Raw genomic sequence first — 13,008 nt, 5'->3', positions numbered from 1 at the left:
ATCAAGCCCCGCCCCCGAGTAATTTTCAAAGGACATATGCCCCCTCCATATGTTTTTTCAATTTACCGGCTTCGTCATCAGTAAAGTATGTTTCCTGTATAGAAATACTCTGTATCTGTTTTGCACTCTTACCAGGCATCGTATGTTCCAGGACAGGGTTTTGAACTTGCTCATGGGCGTCATTCATAGATCTGCATCAATCGCATCTCCTCCCAGGTTCTCCAGAAGTCAGGCAGACAGTGAATAAAACTCTTTAGCCATACAATTATTTTAACTAAACTTCCCCCCACCACCCAAGACAAGCAGCAGTAACCAACAGAATTCTTGCTCACTTCTTTTGATGTGTCAGGATGGACACTATCATATACCCCTAACTTAAGTCTGTGAACTCCCCACAAAAAAGGGAAACAAAACACTTCCGGTAGCGAGTCAAATAGCATCTGGTGGCATCATCGCTATTGGCCTCCCCCAAATAGATCTATGCCCCAATCTCTCTTACCGTCATAGGACCTTCATTTATCTCTACCATACCAGTGTTCTACTTTCAGGTAATGTTTACGTATTTCAGTGCATTACAGCCATGTTGTGTATCTAGTACTTTGGTAGAGTGGTGTGAATGCAATAGTTATGCAGGTGAGTACTGCACGAATCTGAGTGGCTAGTATCCAGGACTAGGTCACTTGAGCCATCCACCGAGGCCACATCCTCTCTCGTATTGTTGCTATTCCCCCGCACTAATAACCTTAGGTTTAGCGGGGAATAGCTTTATGTATCGAAGCCCCATGGATCGTAGTCGTGGTTTGACTTCCATTAAAGTTGTACGGCGCTCCGGTACTTTACGTGTAGAGTAAGATAAATACCAAGGTTATGTCCGTCGTACTGCAGCATTGTAGTATTTCTGGCTGCCCTCAGCATTTCATCTCCGCCTCTAGAATTCATTAGTTGAGCAATTAAAGGCCACGGTGGGACTCCTTGTATTGGTATTGACGCTGGTGCTCTATGAGATATGCCTTTTGGTTTCAATATGTCAATCACCTACTGTTCCAGGAATCTCTCCATGGATCGGCCTTCCGCGCGCTCTGGGAATCCCATGAGACATATTTTGTTGTGATCGGTCTTCTGTGTCTTCGGCTTGTTCTTCAAGAAGGGATGTGGTGGCGTTCAAGCTCTGCACCTGTTGTCTAAGTTGTCGCATGTCATTCTGCAAGGTCATGACGTTGGTTTCGGCTTCCCCAACTTTCTATGCCATTCTACGTAGATCAGCCTGTAAGAGATTTAGGGCCAGATGTAGGAAACGTTTAGCGACTCGCAAACGGCAAAAATTGCCGTTTGTGAGTCGCTAAACGCGTTTCCCAATGCAGAAATGCATATTGCGAGTCGGTACCGACTCGCAATATGCATTTCGGAATCGCAAATAGGAAGGGGTGTCCCCTTCCTATTTGCGAGTCTGAGTGGTATGCAATACCATTTGCGACCGCGTACGCGGTCGCAAATGGTGTGGCAGTTACCATCCACTTCAAGTGGATGGTAACCCACTCGCAAATTGGAAGGGGTCCCGATGGGACCCCTTCCACTTTGTGAATGGATCCAAAAATATTTTTTCGAAACTAAAGGTTTCGGTTTTTTTTTTTAAGTGCAGCTCGTTTTCCTTTAAGGAAAACGGGCTACACTTAAAAAAAAAAAAACTGCTTTATTGAAAGCAGTCACGAACATGGAGGTCTGCTGACGACAGCAGGCCTCCATGTTTGTGAGTGCCTATACTCGCTATGGGGCCGCAATTTGCGACCCACCTCATGAATATTTATGAGGTGGGTCATTGCGACCCCATAGCGAGTCGCAGTCGGTGTCTGAGACACCGTACTGCATACCAATTTGCGACTTGCAAATTGCGAGTCGCAGGGACTCGCAATTTGCAAGTCGCAAATTGGTTCTTTGCTACATCTGGCCCTTACTTCTTTGGGGACTCCACCAATCTGGCCTTTGAGGGCCAGCTTGCGTTCCCTGTATCGCCTCCATTAGTTCAGCCCTCGTTGGATCCATTGATTCCACTGGAGAGCCATCAAGTGCATTGGTTCCCTGCCGAGTAATCCTGGAAAAGCGCCACGTATTGTGTAATGGTGTTGCCTACTGCTTTTGCCTTTGTGCTTTGTCCTTACCCATGATATTTCACTAGTATCTCCTTCGCCCATGCGGGGTCAGCAGATAAGAAGTTGTCATATACAAGCTGCTGAGGAGGAGGAGGGTACTGTGTGCAGGCTCTTTCCTCAGTCTATATAGGTTTGGTTTAGTGTAGGATGGCTTTCAGATGCAAGTCAGGTGCACAGATCTCAGTTTATCTCCGTCAACATGTTTAAAAAAAAAAAAAGAAAAAAAAAAGCATAATCTGGTTTGATCCTGTCGGGCCACGAGTGTTCATTCTTATAGTTGTCTTAGTTGTGGGGTGAAAAACTGTACCCTCTTTCTGCAACACTCACAAAGTTCTTAGGAACTATGTCAAATGGAGGCCAGTATCCCCAGTCTTCCCCATTGTGCAGGAGCAGTGGTGTATTAGGACTATGCAGTGATAACTTCTCCAGGTGTACACCTATGTTGTTCTCATCACATATTCACTGAACTTGGTTTATTGGAGTTCATGTATGACCATTAATGTCCCCTATAGCGCCTCCATGTATATTTCAGTGGCAGAGCGTGCCACTGTCCAGCTCTTCGTTGCTCTAGTAACTTAAATGCATTTAGGGCCACACTCGCTGCTTCCTACCTCCAATGTGGATTCTCATCTGTTTACATTGGTGCCGTGCTCGATTTGGCACAGACCTAAATGGCACTCTCGCTGTAACTCCCCAGGTGCATGAAGTCCAGGACTGGACGGTTTTTTAAAAGCTCTGGCTCCCCTCCCCTCCCCCCCCCCCCCCAGGCCACACAGTCCCGTCCAGTGGCCAAGGAGAGCCCTCGCCGCAGCCCGAGCTTGCCCAGCGCCGCTCACAGCCAGTAAGGGGGAGGGTGGGGCTTACTACTGCGCTCTTCACTTCAGGGCAGAACACCTGCCAACACAGTGCACCACAGCAAGCATCCTCTGCATCTTGAGACCGCCACCACAGTTACAAAAATCTATGAGCCGCTGGGGCCTTACTCGTCTCCTATTGCCAGGTAGTGTTAATGCGCAGGGATTCGGCCGCTCTCACTCACCCTTCTCCACGCTTCTCGTCTTCAGAGTATGTGTGAGGGAGGGTTGCTGCACGCCGTTCCTGGGGTGTGGGCTTAATATTTAAGGTTGTTGCTTCATGTCAATCGGCAAATGGAAGGATCGGGAGAAATAATGGTCCAGTGTATAGCCTCCCTAATTGAACATATAATACACCATGATACACTGTTCCAAAAAGAAAGACGGAAAAGGAAGTCCTATTTTTAGGAGCAAGAAACCTCACACACCCAAATGGGCGTCATGCTTCATCATCGGAATTGCTCCTCGTCAGACTGGCGCTGCAATGTCTGACGGGTACCCCCCATAGGGGGGCTCTTTGCCGGAGATCTTTACTCGATGATGCCAAGACCCCAAAAAAAGTGGGTTTGGAAGGAGAAAAGAGGAGAAAATTAATGGCAGAAAAAGGATTCAAATTGGCTCAGGACCCGAACCATAGGAGTAACAATTTATTTAACCATAGATGGTGAAGGCCAAGATTAAAACAAATGAGGAGAGTGAAATGAATACAATGGTCAGAATACTCTCAATCACATGTACTGGAGTGAGGGTGGTGTGGAATTACCAGACCATCCCTGGCATAAGGGTCAACATGTTTTGCGTCTTTAATGGGCCAGATGGTTCCAGAGACGCATCTTCAGGACCAGGTAAAAAACTTCTCCTTCTATGCAAACTACAAATAACTATGGACTAAGACTGTCAAATGTCAGTGCTACTGTCACTTACACCAATGTGTGGATTTGACGTCCTATTCCTAATTGTCGCCCCCCTCATTAAAGCAACGAGCTTTGTGGGACAGCGGGGGTCCAAATGACCGGGTGTGAACTATTTGTGTCACTCTTGGCCATAATTCTGAACCTACCCCGGACTGCGCTCCCATTTGGGTGTGTGAGGTTTCTTGCTCCTAAAAATAGGACTTCCTTTTCCGTCTTTCTTTTTGGAACAGTGTATCATGGTGTATTATATGTTGCTTCATGTCTACAATGGCTGTAGGAGGCCGTTTCGTAGGCAGGGACAACGGCTCCCATAGGAGTCTGGATCAAACACAAAAAGGATGGGTAGGTACCTTGAGACAAATGCTGACCACTCGGGCTGACCCTGTTCTGCTTTCACAGCCATGTAGAGGCTGTATTGTAGCCACCCACAGGCTGATCTCCAGCTGGCCAACCAGGTCGCCCACTGGCCTCGATTCTCTTGGGCAATGCAACTTGGTTCAAGCTGCAATTCTTCTGAACAAAGGCAGCTGAAGTTAATTCTCCTCAGCACAGCAGCCAGGTAAACACCATTCTTCTTCTGGCAAAATTGTGGTCTATGTGGTGCCAACTCTGCTCACAGTGCTTATAGGGTTTTAACAATCTTTGGGTTGTCTCATTATTGTTCCTGCCAGCACTGGGGTACACAAATTGTTTGCCACAGTAATACTCTTCTGCGAGTTGCACACAGCAATGAGGTGAAGCTGCACATTGCGCCTCTTGGACAGTCACTCCTTCTCCTGGACTGGCACAATTTCCCTCCTTCAGCAAATAGGCTGGCTAACTTCAGGTCAGGTAAACAGCTCTTCCAGCAAGTGGCATAATGAGGTTACGTCTTCTCACCTGTGGGAAAGTGGCTGTCAGATAGACACCACCTTTGGCTGTACAGCAGTCCTACAAGTACTTTGCGGATCACTCCCTTCCCTGCTCCCAGAGACCTTAGTAGTGGAATTAAAAAGTATGGTAGTGGTCCCACTTTTATACTATAAAAGTTGATCGTAGATGTATATTCACTGACTGCACTTTCAGAACCATTTTGGGGTTCTTTCAAGTGTAATTTCCAGGCTGCACTGGAGACACAGCCTTTGTGACGTGTGATGCTTCTCACAGCAGGGTGGTCTCCAGCCTGGAGCATTCACAATAGAGAGAGAAAGAGTTATGAGATTTCTGTACCTGGTTTTCAAAAGTTAATCTGAAAAGTGTGATGATGAAAATACTGAAGACTGGGCCTCAACTAAGTGGTCCTGTTCACCTTGCGCAATAGTGTCGTGCTCACACTCTTCACCTCCATAATCTACCAAAGAGCACTGCTTAGGAAGGATAATCAGCAGCTTCCTGTCCAGCAAAAGTTCTAATCAGATTTGTAAAGGAGTCTTAAGTCAACTTCTCTCGTGTCAGTGACTAGGCTGCCTCCCTCCAGCTATGGGAATGTCAACAATACACTTCACTGTCTGGGAAATCAACCTTATTGCCATCCTGTGCAACAGGCAAAGCCAGGGCTATCCAAAATGGATCCCACAGGTCTCCACTTACAATGGTATACTCATGCGTACCATTCATGTACCATGCAAGCTACATACATATACATGCATGCTACAATGTAAGTGCATAGAAGCAGACCTTTACACCAGTGGTCCAATAGGCCTCCACTCCAATAACACATACAAAGGTAGCGTTACAGGTATGAATTCACAAAATATGGTAAACTGCCACCACAGCTTTATGTACGAAACCCATGAGAGGAAAAGTAGTCTAATTTCTGTCAAAGGCACGCTTGGTGCAACCCTTCAGGACACAAGACAGATCCACTACCTCAGTCATGTCAAGGGACAGGCCTAGGTCACTGTGCGCACAGTAGATCAGACCAGAGCTATGTAAAAAAAAAAAAAAAAAAAAAAAAACACACACAATACCAGATACACACAGCTGTGTACTCTGGGAAGGCAAGCACAACTGTATACTCCATGCAGAAGGCATTCCTGTCCCAGCTGCTTCATGATACTGGGAATTAATCTGAAGTTAGGAATAACTGGCTGAACATTCTGATTTTCTCACTTAAAACTGGATTATTTTCAGTTTGCGTTTACGGTCTTATATGCCATAGAGTTTAAAAATAAAATATGAACTAGCCTTTCATTATCAGTTCAAGAAAATCAAATAAAAATAATCCAAAACAATAGCATTAGAAATAGTATTTGGTATGCAGGCATAATTCCATGTCTTATTTCATGCATATAGTTATCTAGTCCATGTTCAAATCTGTCATAAGCAATACTTCCATTTCCGAGTAGTAAAGTCTCATTTGTAAAATAAACGATGTCAAACCTTCAGAAAGTTGATTTCTCGCAAAGCAATTTTGTTGATAGTTTTTTCTGGCTTCTCATAGAATTTCTTAACTGCTACAATCTGTCCAGTTCCCTTGTGCTTACACTTTATTACAACCCCATAGCTTCCTTCTCCCACTGGCCCAAGGTCTTCGTACATCTCCATCCTCGATGTGGATATCTACTGAAAAAACAGCATTGATAATAAACATGTTGCCACTAACAAGTCAAAACTTTGAATTATCAGAAAAAATAAACAAATTGTTAGGACAAAAGTATTTCAATACATCTCATTTTTGGCATATATCATGTCAAGACAATAGCAATTTGGAGATTGGGCTTAGGGTTAGCGGTTTCCCAGGCATTGGCTTGTATGACTGAGCCCTTTTATGACTTTGTCTGAAGTGCCTTTATCGTGTTACCACAGCCCACACCCATATTGTACTGAGCAGGCTGAAGTGGTGATTGGAAAAGAGTTCATCTGGCACAGTGCTCTTTGCTTCCAATATCAAAAGGAATAGATGTTCAATGCCAGGAAACGCTAAGTATCACTGATTGGTAATACCTGTAAATAGTTATAAATATTAGGATGTCTTCACTTGCTTTTCCAGAACATACTAGAGGTGCACTAAGTCAGCAGTAATGACAATCATCATCATAACCCAATATCGCCATATGTAGCTGCTAAAAATAATCAAAAAACATTAGCCTTGTAAAAAATGAGTAAGCAAACTTGTTAAAGCCACACCCTACGAAAACCTCAGTAAAGATGTTTGTCATTGTGTACTGTTTTAATCAAAAGGAGAATTTCAAGGGTTTAGCTCTGTTTGTAATTCTATGGCAGGACCGGAGGCTCAGATTATGCTTCTCAATCAAACACAGCAGCCAATTAAAAAAAAAACAGCAAAAACATACTACATATCGATGAGGCTTTGAACCACGCCTTTTCATCAACCCATCAATATTGTCAAAGGATAGCATACAAAATAGAGGTGCACCATCTTTCCTTCTTTTCTGCCTCTCTATTTTGTATCACTAAAGCGATTCTTTAGGTTACATATATGGAGCTGGTTTTGTGGTTATAGCGAGCGCGCGATCAGCACTTCAAGGTTTGTTTTTACTAACTGTTTTGTTCCCCTGCCAGGATGCATCTACAGCGCTCTGTGCCTGTCCATCAGAGCATCTGCTCTTCAGTCCACACGTCTCCTCTTTCACCTAGTGCGTGTTGCGCCTCCCTGTTCTCGTTCTAGCCCCCTATACTTTCATTGTTTCTGCACGCTCGCACAGGCGCAGTGCAGGAGGCAAGCCCCTCCCAGGACTGAAGTCACATTGTCTCGCCCAATTGGGCTATGATGCACGCAGCTCTGGGAAAGTTTGCCGGAGCGTCTTTATCTCGTCTGGCAAGCTTCCAATTCACACACTGGTGACACCTCTCCCGGGCTGGAAGAGAAGGGGATCTTGCAGGCTGCAAGAACATCTGGGGCACAATTACAAAAATATTTTAATAGCTACATACAGGTTTTAACCCTGTTATAGCTTAAAAAATTAACTGAATTTACTATATTTTTTGGAACACTGGAGAGTGTTGACTTATAGTTCCTGCTACCAGCTTTTGACTCTCACCGACATCCTGATCCATTGAGCTGGGCAGGGATGTAATAATTTGGATATCATGGTCTCTTAACCCCTTCTTCATGTGCATAGATAGAATATCCTTGCTTCTTTCTGGGGATTTTTTTATTGAGGGGTTATTTTCCCCTCTTTTGACCATGTCTCATTATGTTACATATGATCAGGGCCTTGAAAATCTATGGCCCAAATGAAGATGGGGATTGTAACTATGATGAGGGCATGGAGCACGTTACTGAAATCAGTTAAAAAAAACCTTGATAAAGCCCTTAGCTCAGCCCTGCAACCCATTTCTAAATGTCAATGAGCTTGCAAATTGCCCCTCCACCCCTTCTCCATCTGAAGGTCCCTACTTCCCCCTTCTCCCCCTCTCCCCAGAAACCTCTTGGCTCCATATGGATACCATTACAAAAATATCACAAGGAATGTTCACTGATCACACTTATTCTTCTGGAGCCCTCCCTGTTCCCATACCCCCTCTGCATCCTCCCCCACTAATGACTGATTCAGATTCATCCTCTTCTTCCCACAAGTCCCAGGCTCCTAAACGCTCTGAAAAACAAACATTCCCACGCTCTTTTGCTTCTTACTTCATTTACGTTTGAGATTGTCCACCCCAAATCATCTGATTGGACTCCTGCGGTGGCTGATTACATGCAGCTTCACTTTTGCAGAGGCTTTGAAAAAGAAGTCTCAGCCCGGCTCAGATTCAAATGCCCTATACCTGACCTACCTCATAAAACTGCTCTCACTCCTGACATAGATGCCACTATGTTGACCTTCTTAAAAAAGTTCAACAAATACCCCAAAAAAGGTATTAATAGAGCCCTCTGGGACTGTCAGGGCAAACTTCTTGATGTCTCTGGCCCTTATCCTAAGATTCTCAAATCGGCCCTCCATTCACAGCAGACAGGTGCCCTTAACCACCCAGATGTTCTGGCTGGGTGGACGCAGTGGGCAATCTGCTTCCTGGGAAATGCTAACCACGTGCTGGCCTCACAGCACTGCAAATCTGTAGTGTTACGGATTGACCCACAGTTGGTTGGAATGGCTTCTGCTGAACCAGGCCCCCTTGCTGAGGGGCAATTATTTGGAGATCACTTTGTCAAAGACATTGCCAAATTTGTGAACACCTTCACTTCTCTTGATAATTCTCAGTCATTCTTAAAGAGGATTTTCAAACCCCCTTTTGGCAGGGTCAGCTGCGGCAGAGGATGCTCAGCCAGACGCTTCTATCAGCAAGATCCTCCGTGAGGTTTCAAGCCCAGACGCAGAGGCTATGGTCAAGACCCAGCCCAGGCCAGCTTCTAAACCAGCAGATCCAGGGGCTACAGCAGTCATTTTAACAGAGGCGTCAAACAAGGGCTATCGGGCCTCCGACAATCTACAGGTAAATGAGTCTTTCGCTTTCGATTTTTCCTCGGCGGGGGAGTGTGGTAAGGCTACACCAGTTTCTCCACAATTGGGCCAAGATTTAAATGGATTGTTGAGTATTAAATATGGTTCAGGCCTACCGTATAGAGTTTTATCACCTCACTGTTCAACCATATCTCCCCCCCTCTCATTTTTTCCCACCAAGACATGTCTTTTATAGACTATGAAATTCTAGAGCTATTGTCAAAACATTACATCATCCCTACATCTCCTCATCCACAGGGTTTCTGCAGCAATGTGTTTCTGGTGCAGAAGAAGGGCAGTGGTCAGAGGTTGGTTCTGAACCTAAGGGAATTCAACCCTTATGTGGTTTATCACCATTTCAAGATGGAGGGTATCTATCTTCTAAGGGACCTGCTTCATGAAGGAGATTGAATGGTTTGTCTCGATTTAAGGATGCCTACATGTCAGTTCCCATTTCTCCCCTTCACGGACGGTATCTTCAGTTCCACTGGAGAGATCAGTGGTACGAATACTGGTCCCTTCCATTTGGTCTCTCGTCCGCTCAATGGGTGTACACCAAACTGTTGAAACCTGTGGTAGAACTCCTGCGGGGATGTGGGTTTGCATGATCGACTATCAAGACAGGATTCTCTTAGCTCAAGACAAAATTCAACTCCTAAAACATCTGACTTGGACAGTTTCCCTGCTCCAGGAGTTTGGGGCTGTGATCTATTACAAGAAATCCTGGATGATTCCCTCCCAACTAATAGAATTCTTGGGGCTTCAGATGGATTCTGTCAAAGCCCAATTATTGCTTCCACTGCAAAAAATGAAATCCATCAAACGGCAACTGAGGTCCACTCTGTCCAACAGATTGTGTCTTTGAGATCCCCGGCTCTGATTGTGGAGTTGCTAGCTTCTTCGATTCAAGCAGGGTTCCCGGGTCCCCGACATTACTGGGCTCCTCAGCACCTGAAAATTCAGTACCTTCAATAGGGTTTCAGTTATGACCACTTGGTTCCATTGTCCCAGAAGGCCAGGCAGAGATTAAGTTGTGGCTTCTTCATATGGAGGCACTGAATGGCAAGGTCAATTTCAGAGCGACTCCCAGCGTTATCATCGAATCAGGCACCAATCGATGGGGTTGAGAAACAAGATGCAGAGATTTTTCTACCAGCGGTCGATGGTCATCCGAAGAACTACGACTCCACATAAGCTGTTTGGAGCTGCTGGCAAGCTTGTTCGCCATAAGACCCTTGTATCCAGTAAAGAGCAACTGCTTATCCTCCTGCGGATGGACAATGTGTCTGCAGTCCAATACATCAATTGGTTGGGGGGAACCCGGTCTTGCCTTCCTGCAAACATAACCAGGGAGTTCTGGCTTTTTTGCCTCTCGCAAAAGAGAACAGTGCTGGTGGAATTCCTTCTGTGGAAAGACAATCTGGTAGCGGAATTAAATTCCAGATTCCCGGTGAATTACAGCGATTGGAAACTCCATCCCCACATCTTTCAGATGATTATGCTGTCCTTGGGTCCCTGTCAGGTGGACCTGTTTGCTTCACGCTTGAATGCTAACCTGAAGGATTTTTACAGATGGAGGCCGGATCCGACTGCCCTGGAGACGGATGCCTTTCTACAGAATTGGACAGGTCAGGTGAACTATGCATTTCGGCACTTTGCCATGATTCCAAGGGTCGCAGCTCAAGCCAGACGTCAGCTGGCGTCATTAGTTCTGAATACTTTGGTGTGGAACACACAATATTGGTTTCCGACCCTTCTAGAAATGTCCATAGCCCTTCCCATGCTTCTTCTAGTCTTATCGCATCTTCTCTTGGATCCAGTGTGCTCCTCCCACCCTCTTCTACTTTAACGCCACTTAACTCTTATGGCTTGGAAGATATTGGGAGACATGGTCAAATTGAGGGCAATTCATCAGTGGCTGCCACTTTTTTTTTTTTTTTTTTTTTACACCAGGCTTGGGCTCCTTCCACCCGCAAAAGTTATTCTGTGGCATGGAAGAAATGGGTGGGTTGGTGCCTTCAACAGGTGTCCCTCGTGGGATCCAAATCCAAAGATGTTTTTAACTTCCTTTCGGAATGTGCTGAATCTGGATGATGTTACAGGTCGGTAAATAATTTCAGGTCAACTCTGTCTGCTGGTCATGACCTCGTGGATGGTAAGCTGATAGGTATTCATCCTTTAGTGTGCAAGTTATTAAAGGGTATTAGAACAAGGCCTAGGAGGGTTTGCCACCCTATCAATTGTGGGATGTGAATAATGTTTGGTCCTTGTAGGAGGCATGGCTGGACAGTTCTGCTTTATCCTTGAAACAGCTTCCCTTAAAGTTGACTACTTTTATGTTTGATTTTGTGCTGACGAGTGTCAAATGTAAGAGCACTAGATCTTGCAGGTAGGTGTTTAGTTTCTGATCTCAAAAAGGGCAACGTCCATGTCCTAGTCCATTGACTATCCATATGCAACAAGAATTGTAGGATTCTATCAAGGACACGGAGGCGAGGATTATCCCCACCTGTTGGTACAGGTGGGCTGTATAGTATCTGTGCTTTGTTTTGCCTGTTATATAACAATCTGTTAATGTTTTCCTGCCCTTTTGATTCAGTAAGGGTTGAGAACGGATTAATTCTCCCTTTTGCTTTCAGGCTCCAAAATTAAGCAAAGTTGAAGCATCTCAGTGTTGCTGTTTTCTTGGTGCAGTGTTCAAGTGTTTACCAGGAGTGCTATGGAGTTCCTTTCAGAAGTTAGAAGTTCTTCAGATTTGGGTGACTCTCCGTTGAGTGTCATTTGATTGTTTCTTGTATTTCCTTTTATGGACTTGGTTCCTTTATTGACTGGAGTGTGTTGTTTGCAAAGAAAGAGGCAGGAAAGATGGTGCCTCTCTATTTTGTATGTTACGCCTTGGTGGGTTGATGAAGAGGCGTAGTTCAAAGCCTCATGAGATATATAGAATGTTTTTACTGTGTTTTCATTGGCTGCTGTGTTTTGAGTAGTAAAGATTGAGAAGCATAATCCCCACCTCCTTCTCCTTAATAAAATCTAAAATTCTTGTTGCTTATGCTAGAAAATGTTCTATTCTCTGGTATCCTGAGACTGAGGGGGCAGTGTTCTTAGTTTTAACTGGGGATGCGTACTGGACACCTAAAATAGCTTAAAGTACCGCAGCCTGTTGATACAAAGAGGTGTCTACCTGAAGAGGGACATCTAGTAACAGTGACATTCGTGAAAAAATCTTCAAGGACTTCTGCTTCACCCAAGAGCTACATCCATTAACATCTTGCATTACTACAGCTTTATGAAAGACTCTTCAAATAATTGTGTCTGACTCAAGAGAAGTGTACAGCAAAGAGTTGAAGTACTGCACCGTGGTAAAAGAACATCAAATGTTTGAAATAAATGGGTTGAGTGATTATACTAATTTATAGTATTGAAAACATTGTTCATAATAAAAACATGTTCCAAGTGAAAAACACAAGCAGAGAAAATGGGAATAAGATAGTTTCATTGATGTGTCTGCCTCACTTTGCCATAATTCCAAGAGAACATTATGTAGAGAACAGAATCTAATGCAGCATGGGAAAGAAAGGTTTAGTGGGAGGGATGGCTGGGTAGGACTATTGCACTGCAGAAGCTATGTACTGATTTACTTGTACCCTCACTGGGCCACATGCTACTTTGAAATGGATTTCGATTGTTCTTCATTGTAAAATTG

The 13,008-nt window shown here is 44.7% G+C and overlaps 1 protein-coding gene across 1 annotated transcript in view; it reads right to left on the bottom strand.

Annotated features, from left to right (window-relative positions):
• CDKL3 (cyclin dependent kinase like 3) overlaps nucleotides 1-6,441 on the bottom strand; it is a 383,247-nt gene extending 376,806 nt beyond the window's left edge. The window contains exon 1 of the mRNA XM_069201703.1: nucleotides 6,277-6,441. Within this exon, the coding sequence (XP_069057804.1) occupies nucleotides 6,277-6,441 (165 nt within the window). The remainder of the gene's footprint in view (nucleotides 1-6,276) is intronic.
• Nucleotides 6,442-13,008: the final 6,567 nt, after the last annotated feature.

Source organism: Pleurodeles waltl, chromosome 7 (genome assembly GCF_031143425.1).
Source record: "Pleurodeles waltl isolate 20211129_DDA chromosome 7, aPleWal1.hap1.20221129, whole genome shotgun sequence".
NCBI classification, from domain to species: Eukaryota; Metazoa; Chordata; class Amphibia; order Caudata; family Salamandridae; genus Pleurodeles; species Pleurodeles waltl.
The sequence above is the reverse complement of the archived record's forward strand: the minus strand, read 5'-3'. Positions and strand labels throughout refer to the sequence as shown.